General features: G+C 35.9%; 4 protein-coding genes across 4 annotated transcripts; 3 read left to right on the top strand and 1 right to left on the bottom strand.

The window, feature by feature from the left end:
• The first annotated feature begins 877 nt into the window (after nucleotides 1-877).
• Nucleotides 878-4224, top strand: LOC143609265 (putative ATP synthase 24 kDa subunit, mitochondrial). Its single transcript, XM_077084067.1, has 7 exons — nucleotides 878-910; nucleotides 2137-2233; nucleotides 2317-2461; nucleotides 2890-3000; nucleotides 3160-3306; nucleotides 3805-3927; nucleotides 4019-4224. The coding sequence occupies exons 1-7, from the start codon at nucleotides 878-880 to the stop codon at nucleotides 4080-4082; spliced, it is 720 nt and encodes a 239-aa protein (XP_076940182.1). The 3' UTR covers nucleotides 4083-4224.
• Nucleotides 4225-8794: 4570 nt separating this feature from the next.
• Nucleotides 8795-11666, top strand: LOC143609269 (MA3 DOMAIN-CONTAINING TRANSLATION REGULATORY FACTOR 2-like). Its single transcript, XM_077084070.1, has 3 exons — nucleotides 8795-8852; nucleotides 9571-9650; nucleotides 9720-11666. The coding sequence occupies exons 2-3, from the start codon at nucleotides 9594-9596 to the stop codon at nucleotides 11565-11567; spliced, it is 1905 nt and encodes a 634-aa protein (XP_076940185.1). The 5' UTR covers nucleotides 8795-8852; nucleotides 9571-9593; the 3' UTR covers nucleotides 11568-11666.
• A 1114-nt stretch (nucleotides 11667-12780) lies between these two features.
• LOC143609270 (embryogenesis-like protein) lies at nucleotides 12781-13520 on the bottom strand. Its single transcript, XM_077084071.1, has one exon. It carries the CDS (start codon nucleotides 13467-13469, stop codon nucleotides 13011-13013), a length of 459 nt encoding a protein of 152 aa, XP_076940186.1. The 5' UTR covers nucleotides 13470-13520; the 3' UTR covers nucleotides 12781-13010.
• Nucleotides 13521-14797: 1277 nt separating this feature from the next.
• LOC143609266 (cleavage stimulating factor 64-like) lies at nucleotides 14798-19631 on the top strand. The gene is made up of 10 exons (XM_077084068.1): nucleotides 14798-14894; nucleotides 14987-15065; nucleotides 15155-15323; nucleotides 16109-16142; nucleotides 16233-16477; nucleotides 16556-16633; nucleotides 16761-16796; nucleotides 17548-17895; nucleotides 18800-19096; nucleotides 19471-19631. Exons 1-10 carry the CDS (start codon nucleotides 14864-14866, stop codon nucleotides 19600-19602), a joined length of 1449 nt encoding a protein of 482 aa, XP_076940183.1. The 5' UTR covers nucleotides 14798-14863; the 3' UTR covers nucleotides 19603-19631.
• The last annotated feature ends 1442 nt before the right edge of the window (nucleotides 19632-21073 follow it).

Raw genomic sequence — 21073 nt, 5'->3', positions numbered from 1 at the left:
CATTTTTGGGAGGATAACTTATTAGAAAAATATATTAATTTAATCATTCCTAACTCCTCCTACTCTTTTCCTTTCCATCCTAAAAAAACTCAAGAACACCCATTTTTTAACTATCATTGGTTTTCCTTTCCTTTCCCTCCTTTAAAAAAACTCAAGAACAGGGCGTAAAGGTCTTAAGCCGGATTGTATATCCGACTAACAAAATGTTATACTCGTACTATAGGTGCGAGATAGCAAAAGGGAAAGACCCTCGGACGGTGTTTGAAGCCGATCCCAATCAAAAGGTGAATACGCCCCGAACTTTTAAACTTGTTTTCAAATGAGTCAAACTTGTTATGTGAAAATGGTTTACATGAAACTAACGTGTCTCTAAGGTAATGGGTTATGTTAAAAGGTTATTGGTTATCTTAAATGGTTATGTGCTTATGTTTATAGAATAAATGTTATAGCCAAACAAACTGGTTTTAATTTAAAGTGGATTAAGGTTCGTTATCAAGGTTTCTATGGGTTCGGTGTAAATGTTTCTACGGGTTCGATGCCAAAATTTCTACGGGTTCGAAGTCGAAATAAAAGAATATATAACACTAAAAAAAATTACGGGTTTAACCGAACCCGTTGTCCATAGGCTAGCTATGCCCCTGAATATAGTTGGCTTGGGCCTTTGTTTATAAAACCGGAAAAAAAAGTATAAAAAAGGTAGAGTAATTTATTTTGACCAAAATAGTAAAAGGGTGTAAAATTTTCGATGCGACGTCGTACCAAGCAGCCCCCTTTACATTCAACCTTTTATGAGATTGATTGTGCGTCAGATGGCATTTGAGCCCTAGTCACCGGAGCCGCTGCGTAACATTCCATTCATTGTTTGAAATCAAATCCGATGGCTCGACTTCTATCGAGATCCACTCGCCAGGCATTACCTTTTATCATTTTTATTATAATTTCATCATTCTGCGTTTGTACTTGACCGATTCTTTTTATTTTATCGTATTGCTAATGATTCTGATGAACAATTAGAAATGTAGCCTGCTTATTCCACGTATGTTTACTGCCGATTGGATTCATTAGGTTTTTTTAATTGATAAGATTGGGGATAAGAGTTTTTTAAGTATACGGTGGTGAAATGAATTTAGATGCTTGTATACAACAAACACCAGAGAATACATCAAGCCGATGCTACTCTTGGTCCTGGTGTTATTAGAGATCATTTTTCTTTTAAAATAGGACCTTGTGGTTCAACTTCAAGGCAATTTATAAGCTTTAAATATGTATATACAGTGGTTTAGAATTCATATTTATATTTATGTAGTTGATTGGGAGTTAAAAGGTTGGTTTTTTAAATGACTGGAAGCATGTATCTAGTCTAGACATTTTAAGAGGATAATGGATTGGAACCAGTACATCCAGATTATAGTTGTTTAAACTCTAACGAAACACTATTCCTGGTAAAGAAAGAGATTTGTATGTTGGACCAACTTAAAATATTATAAAATATGTATCTACATCAACTTTAAGTTTACAGTAAACAAGTAGAAACGTAGCGTAGAATGAATGCATCGCTACTTTCTGCAAAAAATAATCTAAAGTGGTGGATGATTGATTCTACATAAGATCATGATTATCCAATACAAAAATTTCAGTTTATTTAAATAAAAAATTTCAACTTGAGTTGTTGGGTTTATTTTTGTTTGTCTATTGGACTTGGTAGCTGTTATTTGATGTAACTTAATGTTTTAATGTCAAGCTCTACAACTCATCATGAATTATCTGTTTCTTTCTTTAGATGCTCACGCTAGCCTTAGATAGGAAGGGTGTTTTATAATCCGAGACCATATATACCAACTTACGTTTATGTAAATATCAGTAACTAATCTTTTAACAAATTGTCCTGTTTTTAAGTACACTACTGCATTCAATGATTTGAGCTTGCCTACTGAGAACTCAATGGTTTTTATACAAAAAATTAACCATGAGTATTAAACAACATATTCATATGCCAGAAACATCTTCCTCTAAAATCTTTTCCCAATAATACCACTCTATATCGTAAAGTAATAGGGAATTTAAAATGAATTATTGTATCACCAAGAATGTTCGGTGTATACATGTATATTAACACATTTGTTTGTCATTATGCAGTTATATGGAAGTCAATCTATTCTGCAACCACAGCAGCATGCGGTCCCAGTTCGTTTCTTTGCCAAAGAAGCCGCTCCTCAAGCTCTCAAGGGTGATGGTGAGTTGATGTGCTAGCTGAAATTCTTTAGATTATATAAATGTCTAAAGTAATATTGGTTAAACCTTCACACACATTTGCAGAACTGTTGAAAGGTATTTTTCTTGAGGTGAAGAACAAGTTTGAGACAGCAATCGGTATTCTTCGCAAAGAGAAAATTACTATTGCTCCTGAAGATCCTGCAGCAGTTGAACAGTATGCTAAAGTGATGAAGACTGTAAGGGAAAAGTAAGTTCTCAAGAGTGATGATGTGTGTGTGGCCGTGTGGGTATATATCACACATGGGGGAACATTCAATTCTGAACCAAAAATACGCTGAGAATTGCAAGACCGCATAATATACTTGTACCTCTTCCTCTAAGTGTTATGCAAAAGACGGTTACATAACTGCGTAGCCGCTATCTTTATAAATTATTAATGCACAACATACACCTGCCTTATGCGGTTCTCACAGTTCCCAACATAAAACTGGTTCTGAAAAGAATGTGTCCCTATATAATATATATACATATGCATACATACATACATACATACACATACATAATGTTTATGAATGTATGCATGTTAATCGGGTAACATTATGTTTTTTTTTATTTTCTGATTGATTCATTGTTGCTTTTAATTGTTATTTAAATGTCTCCTTTTTATTTTTACAGGGCAGATTTGTTCTCAGAATCTCAGAGGATTCAATTCACCATCAAGCAACGAACTGATGGAATCCAAGATGCTAGATCTTATCTGTTGGCTTTGAAGGATATCCGTCTCAAGTATTATTCTTTTCTATAATTATTACTTTTTGAAAGACGAGTGCTACTAGTTATGATTGTTCATATGTTCACGGTGTAATTCTCAAAGCATTTTGATTTTGAGACTTTGAGTGTCACGTACATGCTATTTGTTTGTAATATAAATTACAATATTTGCAGGAGAGGGCTTACAGACGAATTAGGTGCTGAGGCTATGATGATGGATGCACTTGAGAAAGTCGAGAAAGAGATTAAGAAGCCGCTTTTGAGGAATGACAAGAAGGGGATGGCTCTCCTCAACGAAGAATTCAACAAGATCAACCAAAAGTAAGCTTCATTTAAGAAATCATCATTTTTGTTAATATGTTGTCACACTTTTCGTTCTTTGCTCTAACAGATGTTAGATTTAACTTTTATCATTTAAAACTTAACAATATATATAAAAAAGCGTCCTTTTGTCTTTTTATACAAGGGTAAACGGATCAGTTTTAAAAAGCTAGCTGAAAAAGTTACTACACGCCTGTTAGTGGAAAGGATAAAAAGTGTGACAACATATGAACTTCGGGGACATTTTTTGTACTTTTATGAAGTTTAAAGAACACGATCTGCAAGTAACCCAAACATAAAGGAAGAAAACCGTAATTTGCTTTAAGTAATTCAGATTAGAGTTTTTATATATATCAGGAAGAAAACTGAATTTGAGAGCTATATACTTATCCAGGCTGGGATCATATCAGGAAGTTGACTTTATAGTTGGTTTGATCATTCTGTGTTGACCAGTCAACATTATAGTTGTTTAACGCGTATTCACAATTTTATCTTTAGGCTTGGCATAAGAAAGGAAGACTTGCCTAAATACGAAGAAGCTTTGGAGAAGAAGATTGCTAAAGCACAACTGGAAGAGTTGAAGAAAGATGCTCTTGAAGCAATGGAAACACAAAAGAAAAGGTGTGCTTTTATTACTTCTATGAAAATTACAGTATTTAATCAAACGTTCAGATAAGAGTTTTTTTCTTATTTCTTTCAATAATATTTGCAGGGAGGAGTTCAATGACGAGGAAATGCCGGACGTCAAGTCTCTTGATATTAGAAACATGCTCTGAGCTTAAGAGTTTGCTTCAATAATTAATCTGCTCGTTTTGAGGATTTCTCGAGGTGTTTGATTAAAAAGACGAGGACGATGATACGCTGTTGTTTATGTATCGAATCAAGCGTCCATGAATAAATGTTTTGATTTTTTGAAGTGAAAGCTATAATTACTCACTTGTTTTCTTCTGCAACTTATCTTTTTATATCTTATTTGAATAATTTTTGTACAACTTCCTCATGATCAATTTCTTTCTTTGAGTTATCGTAATAATGGGAAAAATCCAATACAATAATACCTTAACGTACAATAGGTACGCGAATCTCTTTTTTCATGAAATCACATCCCAACATCTTGGAATCGTCAATACATATCCAATTAATCATTGGTTTACCGAAAAAACAGTTTTGGATGGTTAATCGATAAATTTTCACTTTTTTTCATGAAAACCGTTTTTGAGCGTTTTAGTTTTTGGCTGAGGTTTTGGTTGAGCATTTTTTAGCGTTTTAGTGTTTTTATCTTTGAACTTCTCATGTACCTATCTTACGTTAAGGCATTATTGTACAGTATCTTAACCCTCATAATAATTAGATTACTGTTTTATCAATCTTAATTTTTTACAACATGAGATTTTCATATCATCTTAAATTGGATCCGAAGTCGTTTCTAGTATATTAACCTGTTATAAAAGTTTACTCATATTTTTTAACCTGTTATAAAAGTTTTCTCATAATTTTGGATATTTACTTAAGCTATTTTTCCTTTTAGTTACAAATTTTTGAATCATTTTATTTATTTATTTATTTTTATATTTTAACTTTAATTCATTTGTAATTACTAAAGTTATATCAAGTTCCATAATTATACTAATTAACAAAATTAAATCACAAATTATATTTTTACCTATTACCAATTTATCAACTGTTCACATGAATTTTGGAATGTTAATAGTCTCTACTAAATTTGACTTTTTCATGAGCTACAACTTTAAAACTCAAGCAAGACTTACGGATAAAACTATATTATTATCTTATTCATGTGAACTTTTTTAAATTATAAATTTGTTGATAAAATACTTCATACTTTTAGTTATTTTCATCATAAGTGTATGTATGACTAAAAAAAAATATAAACATATATTTAATAAAATAATATGAATAATATGATAGTTTATAAAACTCGATAAGGGAAACTTCGACTAAACCGCATTAATTAGACAGGTCAACTGCATGCTTGAGATCATTTAAAAAAACCAATCTCAATTAACTCATAAATTTAGCTTAGACCATGAGTAGTCGTAACTCTCCACTCCCAGTCATTATGCGTCACATGACGCCCAGTCAGAGTTATGGTTTTTTACAAAAACAGGCTGTAGTCATAACTCTCCACCCCCAGGCATGATGCGCCACGTGGCGTCCAGTCACTTTTACATTTTTTGTTTTTTTTTTAATTTTAATAAGAATAATCAAATAACAATAATATTTTATTAAATAAATGTTACATGAAAAAAAAGAACTATCCGTCGTCGTTGTCGTCCTCGTCGTCTTCGCCCTCTTCGTCGTCGTCGTCGTCCTCGTCTTCGCCCTCGTCGTCGTCGTCTTCGTCGTCTTCGTCCTCGTCGTCGTCGTCCTCTTCGTCTTCATCTTCTTCGCCATCGTCGTCGTCGTCGTCTTCATCATCGTCTTCATTGTTGCCCTCGTTTTCACCAGGCAAAGGCCGATACATCCAAAGATGTTGGACCAAATCCTCCTTTAGTGAGTTATGTATCTCTCTTGATCGCGCGGAATCCGAGTTTTCGAGTCTTTGCTCCATACTTGCCGGAGTCCGTGGTGGATCCGGGTCTGGTATGAAAGTTGGACATATTGCTCTTCCCTCATCCTCGATGATCATGTTATGCATTATGATACACGCATACATAGCACATTTCATTCTTTCTAAAGACCATAGACGGCAAGGATTTTTAACAAAATGCCATCGTTGTTGAAGAACACCAAAACACCTCTCGATATCCTTTCTCGCAATCTCTTGCACCTTCTTAAACTTTTTTCATCCATCGGGTCTCTGAATGTTTTAACGATTATCGCGTACTCTGGATATATTCCATCACCCAGATAGTACCCATGATGGTAGAAGTTATCGTTAGCCCAAAACGAAGCGACGGGAACGGTCCAAGATATGTAACTCTCCATCACAGGAGACTGCTCTAAGACGGCTATGTCATTGTTGGAACCTGGAACACCAAAGAATGCCGACCAAATCCAAAGGTCGTATGAAGCGATCGCTTGAAGGCTGACCGTTGGTCCCTTTTGGTCACCTCATGTGAATTGACCTCGCCATGCAGTTGGACAATTAGCTCATTCCCAATGCATGCAATTTACACTCCCTATCATGTCGGGGAAACCATGCACCCTTGTATGTGCCTCGTAAAAATGTTGTAGATCGTTATAGTTGGGCTATCTCAGATAATGTGGTCAATATAGTTTCAATATTCCTATATTTTCCAAAATTTGTATAAAATAAATTATTAAAGTAAACAAGTGATAAAACTATTTAAAAAAAAAACAAAACAAAACGTACCGTAACAAAAATACTCCAAGGTGTCCCGAGTTGTTTTGTCGGCCATCTTTAAATACTCGTCGTTGATGTCGGCCGTGTTTCCGTAGGCGAGCACGCGTATGGCTGACCTAACCTTCTGAATAGCCGTGAATCCTAGCGACCCTCGACCGTCAGACTTTTGCTTAAAGTAATCAAACTCACGCTCCAAATCATTGGTGATGCGCATAAATAAATTTTTAGACATCCGAAAACGACGCCTAAAGGTCTTCGGGTTCTTGTATCTCGGCGAGTCGCAGAAGTAATCCGCCATCAATCGGTTGTTGGCTTCGGTACGATCTCGTTCGATATATGCTCTTTTTGAAACGGGGGTGGTGGAGAGCTAATCTCCATCGTAACGGAACTCATATACTTTGTCGCGAGCATAATCGCACTCGTAACCACCTGTTCCTCCTCCACGTCCTCGGCTTGTTGGTCGGGCTCGAGAAACTGTTTATATATAGATGGAGGATCCATTTATATTGTGAATTTTGTGTGAGGAATTATAGAGTTGAAAGAGAATTTTTATAAATTTGATGAGTTTTGATTGAGAATTAGTTGTTTTAATATATAGGATTTTTTTTAATTCCTTTCCAACGTTCAAATGCAACGGCTCTTTTTTTTATATTTGTGCCATTTATCGCGTTTTACATACAACGTTCAAAAAAAAAATAGCCAAAACGCCAGGGGGGGCGGCGGCGGCGGTGTACCCCCGGCATTATACCATAAAATGCCGGCCACAATGCTCCACTCTGGACGGTCTTAGCCTCTTACATAAACAAAATAAATAAACAAAAATATCTAAAATTTCCCATTTCTTTTTTTTTATATAAATAAATATTATTCTTGTTTGTAGGAGCCACCGCCTATATGCCACAAATTTGCCTTCCGTATCTCACGGAGAAACTGGTGTCTGAAACTCTTCAATGCCCATATTTTCTCTCCAAATGTAATTTAAGCTCCATTTTCATCTTCATTTTCTATCTTCTCTCATATGAAGAACAAGAACAAGACACATTGATTCTATTTAATTTTTTTTTCATTTGGGTTCGTTGATTTGGGGTTAATCGACAAACAAATCGATTAACCAACCATTAATCCGCTACACCCTTTTCAGTTTCAACATCATGTCTCAACGTATGCCATCATTCTCTTACTTCAATATCATGTGTTTCGGTCCCCATATTCATTTTTTCATGTTTTTAGTATCGGTACCATTCTGTTTCGGCATTTTAGATATATCGTATATGAATGATACCGATACTGAAAAAACCGCTACCATAATTGAATTTGATTTTTTTGTTTTTGAAGTGTGATTATTTTCAGGAAATTGATTTGGGGGTGATAATATAAAAATAGGTGAAGATTGAGAGGAGGCTTCAGTTTAAAAAAGAAAAAAATAATACTTGTGGCATCCTCTCTTTTTGGAGGTATAGAAATGAATTCAAACGACCAAAAACAACAGCTTCATGGTGGTCAGTGGCGGACCCAGGATTTTTTGCCAATGGGGTCCCATATTTTCGGTGTTCAAATTTTTCGGGTCGGTCGTTGTTCTGGTCGGGTCGAGGCGAAGAACATAATAAAAAACAATATCATAATAAAACTTTCTTTTCAATCATCACTACCTGAACGGGTCAAAATGGGTCGGGTTGACACATAAACACTTTGTTTTCCCTTTCTTAAACATTTTTGAGATAGAACCTAGATCCACCCTTTCATAAGCATGTGTTGAAAACCATTAACTTAAACTAGTGAAAAATAAAACTGATATTTTAAAGTGTTTGAATGTTTCTAAAGAAAACCATGCATAAAGTTGAAAACAATGATATGTATTTTAGAGGTGTTTGAATGTTTCCAAAGTTATCATTGCAACATTAGCAGTCAAATGATTGATTAACACTAAAAATTAACACAAAAAACCAAAAACTGAGACTTGTAAGACTTGAACCCATGACCTTTCAAAGATAAAACAAGGGACTTTCCACCAGACCACATCAACATTAATAGTATGGTTCCAAGTATTAAATCTTATGGGGTCCTCAAAAAATTTAATATACCGCTTCTAATAAATTTTTAAAAAACATTGGTGTCCCGGGACCCCGATCCACACTATGTGGGTCCGCCCCTGATGGTGGTTCAGAAAATGCTGACGTGTCATCAAAGATTCTTAATGGCAAAGATTGCCCAATCAGAGGTATATTGTTAGTACGATGAAACATTCATTATACACGTTCACATTCTAGGACGTCAGTACATAATGTTTCTACGTGTCAGTAAGGTACAAATGTACAATTAGGTGTAAAAAGTAACATACCAGGAAACCTAAAGAATGTTTAACTCTAGGTCCTAGGACATATTATTGAAAATGACCAAAATAGCCATTTTGATCTCAGATTTTTCGAAAACAGTATTACAAAATTAATCTATCGTTTCGTAATCCTTAAAGAATGTTAAACTCAAGCCTAGCCTCCGATTTTTGGCACTGGGAACCATGAAAAGTATAACGAGTGCCACCTTATGATAATTTGGAGAGTAACATGTGTCCACTTAGGCTATTTTAGCCTACCAATTCATGTCATCAGCCTACACTATCACATAGATCAGTAGGCTAAATGAGCCCACCAAGAAACCCATCGACTTAGCCTACCTTTCGGACATGGAAGGCTGATCTGGTCTATGCATGTGAAAGGCGTAGGCTAATTTAGCCTGCTGATCTATGTGACAGCGTGAGCTAAATTAGCCTATGAGTGGACACTTGTCACTCTTATGATCTAATCTAGATCGATCAAAGACAACACAACTAGTAATTTTGATTACCATGAAATATAGTTATCTCGAAATGTAGGTGTTTGTTAACTACTACTCACATGGTCAAACTACCTGTTAGTTATTACAATGATCACTTTTTGTAGGTACAAATGGAGGACTAGTTGATATGGATGATAATAATCACTCTATTGATGCTAATGACTCTAGTTATAGTAGTAGTGAGGTATGTTTTTGACTAATTTGATCAACTTTCAGATGGTTCAGTTTGTTGTAATCGTTTACATTTCTTCAGGAGCTTGACAAAACCTCGGTTAAAGACATTAACCCGCGGTTTGAGGAGTACAAGAAGAAAGCTTCGATTATAGTCGAAGAATATTTCGCCACTGATGATGTCATCTCAACCGCAAACGAGTTAAAAGACCTCGAAATGTCAACTTACAGTTACTATTTTGTGAAGAAACTCATCTCCATGGCTATGGACCGGCACGACAAGGAAAAAGAAATGGCTGCTGTTCTTTTATCCTCGATTTACGCTGATGTTATCGACCCCCGACAAGTTTACATGGGTTTTCGCAAGCTTGTTGAATCGGTTGACGATTTGATTGTAGACATTCCCGACACTGTTGATGTTCTTGCATTGTTCATAGCCCGAGCGGTTGTAGATGACATACTCCCACCTGCTTTTTTGAAAAAAGAAGTTGATGCTTTGCCCAAAGGCGCCAAGGGTATTGATGTGATTAAACGAGCCGAGAAGGGTTATTTGTCGGCCCCGCTTCACGCGGAGATTATAGAACGAAGGTGGGGTGGTAGTCGTAACAAAACTGTTGAAGATGTTAAAGCGAAGATTGATAATTTGTTGGTGGAATATGCAGTGAGTGGTGATAAGAAGGAAGCGATACGATGCATAAACGATTTAAAAGTCCCGTTTTTTCACCACGAGATAGTGAAACGCGCGATAATAATGGCAATGGAACGAAAGAAAGCCGAGAGTAAGCTTCTTGACTTGTTAAAAACTGCTTCAGAAGAGTGTTTGATAAACTCAAGTCAAATTTCAAAAGGCTTCACTCGGATTATTGACATGATCGATGATTTATCGCTGGACATACCGAATGCAAAGGAGTCTTTACAGTCGTTGATATCGAAAGCTGCATCAGAAGGATGGTTATGCGCTTCTTCTTTAAAACAAGTGTCGTTTTCGGATAAGAAATTAGTGGGAGAATCGATTGTGAGAGCGTTTAAAGCGAAAGCACAATCGATTATCCAAGAGTACTTTTTAACGGGTGATGTTTTGGAGGTAAATAGTTGTTTAGAGTCGGAGAATCTTTCTTTGATCCCGGAGTTAAAAGCAGTTTTTGTTAAGCGGTTGATTACGTTAGCGATGGACCGGAAGAAACGAGAGAAAGAAATGGCTTCGGTTTTGTTATCGTCATTATATTTCCCGGTCGACGATGTGGTTAACGGGTTCACGATGTTGATAGAATCGGCAGACGACACGGCATTGGACAATCCCATTGTTGTGGAAGATCTCGCAATGTTTTTAGCCCGAGCGGTTGTCGATGATGTTTTGGCGCCTTTGCATTTGGAGGAAATCGGGGGCGGTTGTTTAAAACCAGATTCAGTCGGGAACCAAGTTCTGAAAATGGCTAAATCTCTTCTTAACGCCCGGTTATCAGGCGAGCGGATTTTGAGGTGTTGGGGCGGTGGGGGGAGTTACACAAACGGATGGGCGATCGAAGATGTTAAAGATCAAATCGGTAAACTTTTGGAGGAGTTCGAGTCGGGTGGTGACACTCGTGAAGCGTGTCGGTGCATAACTGAACTCGGGATGCCATTTTTTCATCACGAGGTCGTTAAGAAGTCGCTAGTGATTATTATCGAGAAGAAACAAGATAGGATTTGGAGGTTGCTTGAAGAGTGTTTTAACACGGGAATCATAACGCAAATTCAGATGTCGAAAGGGTTCGGGAGAGTGTCGGAATCGCTGGATGACTTGTGTCTGGATGTACCTGATGCGAAAAAGCAGTTCGGGTCGCTTGTTGAACGGGCTAAAACGGTAGGGTGGCTGGATTCGTCTTTTAGTTTAAACGTTAACAAAACCGCGTGCCCGACGGAGAACGGGTATCATTCCCATTCCGTATAATGTTGGAGTCGGGAATAAGTGATTCTCATGGTTGTTTACATGTGGGTATGAACGAGTTTATTTTGATTTCAAGAGTTATGTACTTTCATTTGTTATTTAAGGGTTTAGGATATTTTGTGTTGTATGCTTAGAATTATATATATAACAAACGTATATTAATGACAAACAGAAGAAATGTTGATTTCATAATAAATGTCAACGCTTATGTGATACTTATAATTCTCTATAAGTATTCTTCAAAATGCATTCTCTATGAACATGTTACAAACTTATATAATTTTCAACATATAACATCAACAAATTCTTTAAAATCATTAACTTATCAAATCATGCCCAGATGAACACAAACAAATTCCGTCATAAGTTGACTGAAAAAATGTTCAAACCTCACAAAACTTGTTACAACACCAATAAAATCAAACAAAGCCATCTTAAAAGCTTGGTTTTAAAGGTGTGTCTTGTGGGCAGGGCGAGCTATAAAACGTCTCAGGGGCTTGAGGTGGCACCTCATGTATTTTTTGGGTCAAAACTGAATAATATTAGTGTCTCTAGAAGACTATTATGTAATACACAGCCAAAGTTGTAAGTAAAAATATTTGAAACACAACATATTAGTGAGGACTGAGGGGCGGCTTCTAGTTGTAAGTAAAGTTTTTTTGGTTGTGCATAGAGCATCGCCTTGCCCACGTGTGCCAAGCAGCTCATGCTTTTTTGATGTGTAAAGAACAATCAAATACACATCTACATTTGTATCAACCTCTTTGGTTTGGGATCAAGCGGGGTTTGAACATGCTAATGTCATCTACAGCAAACGGTAATCTACATTTGATTTATAAGTATCACTCAGAGTTCCATTTTGGCATAAACTAGTAGAAAACAGACGTGTTACAATTAGAAAAAACTACCAGAATGCAGCCATTTTGGCATATACATAAACGAACTCGAGAGCAACATGCCTACTCTTTATTCTCATTCAAAAACTTGTTATAAACTTAAAACATCATAATTTGTCACAACTCACAAATCACAATCATTAAGAAATCAGTCCCAACAAACATAAAAATAAAAAATCATCATTAAACTAAAGCTAAGGCATAAAAACTAGTTCAAACTATGAATTATCAACCATTATTTGTGTATCACATAAACAAACAAAAGAGATATCGGGTACATAAGAAACGTATATCAGTATAAGTACTCGGTACTCTCGAATCTAGAGTTCTCATATCGAAAAACAATACAATACGCCTAAAAGGAGTAAGCGACATTCGAGACAGGGCATTTTCTAAAAATACGCGTTACAAACAGATACAAAATTCATCATCTAAACAAGTACCCTTAACCCTCCTATGTTATTTCATCTTCAACATAACAAATAACATCAACAAATTCATTAAAAATAAAAATTTAAATCATAATACCGAAACAAGGAAACCTCATCATTCACTCATTCAATTGTTCGAGTTCCGCCTTCAACTGTTCAATCTTCAACCCCATTGACCTCTGAATCCCACCTCTCTCCTTTTCGGGCAGTTTCGAAAGCAACCCATCATACAAATCAAGTACTTGTTTTACCACAGCACGAGCACACTCAGCTTCTTCATTGAAGTACACAGTTTCCTTTGACTCCATCGCCATTTCGATCTCTTCTCTCGCCTCTGCAAATTTAAGGTTTATTTCATCGACAACCTTGTCAGTTTCCACATTGTATGCTCGACAGATCTTGAACTGGGTGTACGAGGGTTTATTATTATTATTAAGAGTTGTGGGGTTTATGAAAAAGGGGTGAAATGAATTGGTTGAGATGGGTTTTGAAGGGATTAGGGTTTTGGGGTTTGGAGATGAGATAAAAGGGTATCTGGTGAGGAATTTGCAGATGGAAAGATGGGTTCTTGGATGCATATTTGTGTGTGAATTGTAAAGATCAGACTCCAATCTTGGTTGGTCCTTGCAGAGATTCAACTGACAAGTTGTAGAGAAAGAATCAAGGATGGTTTAATAGGGCCGGACACCAAATTTGAAATGGGCTACTAAAACTAGGTCTAATAACCTAACCCGAAATCGAGTAGGAACTGATTCGAATCGTAGGATTGAAATCGGGTTGTAACCAGGTTAAACCCAACTCAAAATGATCAAGCCCGATCCTTTTGACTTTTCAAATGTGGTTACAACAAAAGACGGCTTGACTTTGTGTTAGTTGGGTTAGAGGTTGCGTTATTTGGTTGAACATTAAACTTAAAGTGGGCTATTAGTAACGTTGAAATTGGGTTGTAACCCTCGGTCAAATACAACTCAAACTTATCAAACCCAATCCTTTGACTTTTCAAATCGGTTCCAACGTAGAACAATTTTGACTTTTGTTGACCTGAATCACTTTAGGCACGAACCCAGTTTGTACACGTCTATTTGAATATGCATCATACGTTCAGTGTGAATTGTTGCACACAATAAATGAGTTTGTTCATCAAGTCACATGCTAACGAAATTTGTATACAAGCCTTATACAACTCGAGTTTCTAGCTCAGATTAAAGATTACGAATCAAGCCTGCTCAACTTGTGTTATAATGAGTCCCAACCCGAGTTCATTTTACCTTGACTCGACTAGTTAAATTTTCACCTAATTGTGTTTTTTTGTTTTGTATTTTAATATATATGAAAACGCAAATATATAAAGGACCCCAATCAATCAAATAGATCTTCTAACCAGCGGGGCTTGCCCCAATGGTCAAGAACATGATGGATGACCCTGATGTTTCGGATTCGAATCCTGATTCCAACCGGATTTTACCAGGGCATTAAAACCTGTCGTGCCTTCGGGAGGGGTGAGTAAACTGGGTTTTACCGGGATCGCCAAGCCAAACTCGAATGCCAGCTTGAATCCCATTCATGTCAACATAATTGGCCTGGGTGGGGTGACGGGCGCGTAATCCTCTCACCTCATATAGATACTTATGCGCATAGGCTTCCTTCCCCTAATTCGATCTTCCCCAGAATAGATCCTTCACAGATTTTCACCTCTATTCTAATTATTGATTGGTTGGGATATTATTTTTGTTGTATGTATGAATTCTTTAATTAATCATTGTTTTATTTCACCTTATTCTATTAGTATTACTGGAACTATTATTATTATTATTATTATGTTCAATTAACATCTGTCAGTCAGTCAGTCAATCCTAATTGTAAAACCACAAACCCTAGATATTATCAGTTTCTCGGTTGACGTTAGAGTATTTACGATGCTGAGCAATAATAACATTAACATTGAATTCAACTCCATTTGTTAGTACTTTTGATGGCTAATTCTCAACATCGCTGCGTTTTTGGTTCGTTTTCGCTTTCGATTCGTTCAATTGAAACTGAAACCCTAACACTGTTTGAAAACAGCTCAATTTATGATTTGTTTGTTTGTTTGCAGTTGGAAATATACCGTACGATGCAACCGAAGAACAGCTTATACAAATATGTGAGGAGGTTGGCCCTGTTGTCTCCTTCAGGTCTCTAACTTATTCAAATCAATTGAATTATTTGATTTAGATGAATAGGTATCGAACCGTTTAGTTGTAACTTATATTATATGTTTCAGATTAGTTATTGATAGAGAAACTGGTAAGCCTAAAGGCTACGGCTTTTGTGAGTATAAAGATGAAGAGACCGCTTTAAGTGCTAGACGCAATCTTCATGGTTATGATATCAATGGTAGACAGTTGAGAGTTGATTTTGCTGAAAATGACAAAAATCCTGATAGAACTCAGGTAAATAATTTTAATGTTCTATGTTGCTATTTGTTAGAATTACGTGCTAGTTCATTTTGATTAATGATAGGTTTTAGTTAAGTTTATGATGTTGGTTGTGTATGAAAATTGAAAAATAATATTAACGGTTCAAGCCGACTTAATCCAACCCATTTAAGAGCTGCTCGTTTTGACCTTGAGCCCTTTGACCTGTTACACGATTCTAGGCTTGTAAACGAACTGAACAAACATGAATGGAGCATGTTTGTGTTTGTCCGTTTAACTTTAACTGAACAAGCGATCGGACACGAACAGCTAAACGAACAGGGTTTTCCCGTTTGCGTTCATTTCTTAAGAAAATAAACATGACTGTGTTTTTTTGTGTTCGTTCCTTAACGGTATAAAGGAACGGTTCACGGACATAAGTGAACATAGATGAACTAACATAACTGTGCTAAAACCAATTAAAAGTACGAGTGAACAACAATGTGTTGAGCCTAAAAAGTTACTAAAACTAGACTAAATTGTAATGGCCCTAGAAAATTTAAGTTTATATTAACGAACGTAAGCGAACTAGCATAAAGTAACGAACATAAACGAATTTAAACGAACGAACATACAATAATTTAAACAAACAAAGTTCACAAACATAAGTGAATGAACGACACATGCGCTCATGTTTGGTCATTTAACTAAATGAACAAAAAATTGTGTTTGTGTTTTTTCGTTTATTAAATAAACGAACGTAAACGGCTATCTCTACTATTTATGTATCGTTAGTTCAATTTTCTTGTCCCTTTTTTCAGGGTCGTGGTGGGCCTGGACTCCCTACAAATACTGGTAATGCTTAAGTTCAACTTATTTAAATAGCATGATTTAATAATATACGTGTAAATTAACATAATATTATATTAATATTTGTAACCATAGCTCCTCAAAAACAAATTGGGGGTCCGGCAGTACCTAGTGATCCTAGTTTAAACCAGGCTGTTGGTCTACAAGTGGCTATGGCTGCTGCTATTGTGATGGCTGGAACCCTTGGAAATGGTCAAACTATGAATAATTTAAGTCAAAATGGTATCCAAAGTCAACCAACATTGGGAACTGATCCGTTGACTCTTCATCTTGCTAAAATACCCAAAGGCCAGTTGACCGAGGTTTTGACTGAATTCAAGGTAACTATATTATTTTTGCATGCAGAGTTTATAAAGTTTTTAAAAGAATGTGATTAATTTCATATTGTAAATTAACAGGTGTTAGCTACTCAAAATAAGGAACAAGCACGCCAGCTGTTACTTGCTCACCCACAACTGTCAAAGGCGGTTTTACAGGTTATTTTATTAAGCTTTTTTTTTTTTTAAGAATTGTCGTTGAGCATGTTAAGCTACTTTATAGAACAACTGTTTTTTTTTTTTTTTAATTTTAGAAGTTAATAATCTTTTGGTCAATTGGTTGCAGGCTCATATTATGCTGAAGGCAGTTCCTCCTCACATGGTATGCATTTTACTTCACTAAATTTCTTTCTTCAAAGTGTGTTTATAATTTATAAAATCTCCTAGATTATTGTGTTTAGGCCTTTAAAAGAACTTAACTTTAGTGAACAATTCGTGAACTGTTCGGCAAGAAGTTTGTTTATGATCATTTAGTTAATAAATGGACAAACATGAACAAAGAAGTTTGTTCATTTAATCAAACGAACGAACATGAACACATGCCTCATTCGTCCATTTATGTTTGTGAACGTTTGTTTATCTAAATTTGTTTATGTTTGTTTCTTTACCTTAATTTATGTACGTTAGTTTCCACTTGTTTAAGTTCATTCGTTTACGTTCATTAATATATTCTTTTAAGTTATTGGCTCATAACCCATTACAACTTTGTATAGTTTTAATAACATTTTAGGATCATCAAATTGTTCATCACATTACTTTTAACTAGTTTTAGGCTTTTAGCTCGTTTTAACGAACATAAACGAACACAAACATGCTCATTTTATCAACAAACTAAATCGAACAAGAACCCTGTTCGTTTAACTGTTCCTGTTTGATGATATGTTCAGTTAAAGGTAAACTAAAAGAACGAACATATTTATTGAAATAAATTTTATTAAAGTATTGCATTCTTTTAAAAGAAAACAATATGGCGTTTGTAATCATATTTATTTAACATGCTAATCATCTACAAAAAACTAATTTTTCAAAACAAAGAAGCTTTATGTGTTATTCTTTGTTTATCTATATTGTAGCTACAGATGCCAAATGCTCAACTGCTTCCTGGTCAACACACACATCCTTCAGTCCACAGCGGTCAACCAGGTCAACTAAGTCAACAATCTTCAATTCAGTCACTTTCCGGGTTGCCCCCTCTTGCTCAGAGCAAATTGCCACTTGGATTCATCCAACAATCTCAAAGTCAACCGTCCTCTACATTACTTTCCAGCCAGTATGCACAGCCTCGGTTTCAGACTCCACTGCCAGCTCAGCATTCGGTTTTACATTATTCTACATTGTCTGGACCATCAACCGCTGCAAATATTCAGTTACATCCACAGCATAGTTCTCAGTTAGTTGTTCCTATTCAGCCTTCTATTAAGGTATCAATAAATACTTGCATCATACAGTATATGATTATTTTGTAGATTGGCAAAATGGGTGGGTTGTGGGTGCACTGGGTCAAAATGTGCAAGTTTATAGTACATGTTGAGACAGGTTGGGTTAAGGTCGGGTCGAGCAACCTTCACCTTTTTTGGACATTTTTATATGGTTAGTATGATCACTGGAACTATGTTTAGCTGTTTACTACAACAATAATCTGGTTTCTTTTTTCAGTTAAAATTTTTGAATGCACTCATTTGTGCTGTTGGGTTTAAAACATAATCTAGCCCATTCATAAGTGATGTGTTGAAATTGACACCTTTTTTCATTTCAGTTAAATTCTTGTTTTGCTTTTTGAATGGAAGATAATATTTCTGAAATTGCGTTGTAATATTTTTAAAGGTTAATAATACCATAAAATACCTACATACTTTCTTATGTTACATGAAAAAATCCCTGAACACAAATTTGTGGCACTAAAGTCCCTCAACTCAGTCTTGGTATATTAAAGTTCTTCAACTTTTTTGGAATGCACGCACGTGTGAGAAAAGTTTAAGATAACGACCTGTTATTTCTTAAAACGATCAAAATAAGATGGTATAGGCAAAAATGTTTCATGTCACTTATCCAATTTTGACTGGTTTTAGAGGTAACAAGTCACTTTACATTATTCTTTTTTTTTTTTACAAATACGTGCATTCCAGACAAGTTTGAGGACTTTAATATACCAAGATTGAGTTGTTGGACTTTGTTTTACAAGTTTAGTGATCTTAATACACCAAAATTGAGTTGAAACACTTTTTCGTTATAAAAAAAATGAAAGAATGATGGTTTTATATGGTATTTACCGTATTTTTTAATCAAACTTAGCTATTCTTTTGAACGTATTCGTTTTCTTTATAGCCTAGCTCCTCAATCAGGCCTTCTATACCAAATAACGGAAATAAAGATCATGAAAAGCCTGTACATTTATTTAATAATCCTGCTTGGGGGATTAAAGTTGATCATCATCCAACTATGGCTTCAAGGTTACATGAAACTGCAAGCTTTGATAAAGACAAAGATCAAATTGTTCATCCTTCAAAATTGTTGAAATTGGAGGATGGAAGGGGTGCATCTTTCTCACCTGCAGATGTTAATCTTCCTGCCTCTGGTACTTTAAAAGCGGGCCCTGCAGATTCTCAAAAACCAAACCTTGAGGTATTTGACCTTTTTATTACTTCCTGAATTTTTACGACTGTAGGGGTTGTAGCCGAGTTGTTTAAGCCCGAGTGACATAATATATATTGTTATAAGTTTTAACTATTTTATCATAAATTTATGTGCAATAATTAGTATTATGTAAATATACGTTTAATACATTAAACAAAAATTGTTTAACAATGGGCTTTTTTAAGCTCGCGAGCCTACTCGAGCTCGATAAGCGAAGCTCGGGCTTGTTTATTAAACGAACTTAGTTTTAGGCTGGAGCCTGCTTGGGCTAGAGCTTGTTCAAGCTCGGCTTGCCTCGTTTACACCCCTATACGTCTGTGATTCGTGTTCTTAACATGTATTGTTTTTTTAACTGGCTGCAGCTTCCTCCTGATGCTGAATCGGCTTTACTGCAACAAGTGTTGAGTCTGACACCGGAGCAGTTAAGTTCATTGTCTCCAGAACAACAGCAGCAAGTCATTCAGCTTCAACAGATGCTTCGACAGTCAACTTAGTCAAAGACTCGAGTCAAACTTAGTCGATGACTCGAGTCAAACTTAGTCGATGACTCGAAGCATGGCCCATACCAGTTGGTGACAACATTCATCAGTCTTTAAATTTTTTGGGCATACATGTTTACAGTAGTAGTTTAGAAATCTGAGGGATCCAATTACACTTGTAACGGTTGCAAATAGATTTTGGAATATAGTTTTTTTATTAATGTTTTGGATAACGAGTACTTGCTTTCTGTTTTTGAATATTTTGTATGGTGATTGATATTTGGCCGTCAAAACGTTTGGTTTACTTTGGAGGGTTTGAATCAGTTTTTAAATTTTTATTTTCAATAACTTCAGATTATGCTATTCATAATAAATAAATAACTTTAGATTATATTAGTTTTTTAAAATGGCTAAAGCAGTTCACAACTATTATGCATTATGCATAACTATATATTATAAAATAAAAACAAATCAACAATAAAAGGTAATTTGGTTTGGTTTACATGACTGGTTTTAAGTTCTAGATTGTTAAAAACACGGTTTTCTATTGATTTCAATGATTTAGGAACAACACTATGACAAATCTAGTACTCCTATGTTTGCATATTTTAAGATGACAAAGACATTGATGCATGTGTCTGGTATGATTCACGGCTAGAGGTGCACAAAAAAACCGGTTCCGGAACCTAACTAGTGGAACCGAACAGGAACCGGTTCCAGTTCCTACCCGGTTGGCCCATACCCGGTTTGGGTATTTTTGTACCCGAAAATCGTACCCGGTTCTCCTATTTGTATGTCCCCATCAGTTCCAACCCGGTTCTTAATTGTAACCGGTTCGGTTCCTACCCGAAAAAACCGGTTCCGGCGGGTTTTTTTTGATTAGTCAAACATTGGTCAAATTAGCCGTTGGAACCTTCCAACGGTAATATAGCCGTTGGAACCGGTTTTTGAGACACAAAATAGCCGTTGGAACCGGTTCCAACGGTAATATAGCCGTTGGAACCGGTTATTGAGAGAGAATAGAGCCGTTGTAACCGGTTCCAACGGTAATATAGCCGTTGGAACCGTTTTTGATGCCCGAAACCTATATATAACTTGTTTTCCACCACTTGTTTCACCACCAAACTCAAAAACAAACTAAAATACTACTCCTTTAGCAAACCCGTTCCGTTACCCGACCATCCAACTAAATATTATTATGGCACCCATCAAAAAAACTTACAAGAAGGCTAAGAAGAGTATTTTTGGGTTGTAGAGCCAGACGATTCTCCCACTTCCGCTTTTTTAGCATCCAAACTTCTTTTCTCTCGACAATACTTATTCGTATGTTTTCGTAATGTCGAGTTGGATGCTGCTTTAAGAAACTTCGAGCAATATTTGCAACGTGCCATCTCATGTGAGTCGGTCATTAGACACAAATCGTAATGAACCCAAACATCGGGGCATCTTGTTGTTTCGATCACCATAACAACGTCGTCATTACTTG

The sequence above is a fragment of the Bidens hawaiensis genome, unplaced genomic scaffold, assembly GCF_021521415.1.
Source record: "Bidens hawaiensis isolate Kalapana, Puna unplaced genomic scaffold, B.hawaiensis_p1.1 tig00419520_1, whole genome shotgun sequence".
Classification (NCBI taxonomy): domain Eukaryota; kingdom Viridiplantae; phylum Streptophyta; class Magnoliopsida; order Asterales; family Asteraceae; genus Bidens; species Bidens hawaiensis.
The sequence above is the reverse complement of the archived record's forward strand: the minus strand, read 5'-3'. Positions and strand labels throughout refer to the sequence as shown.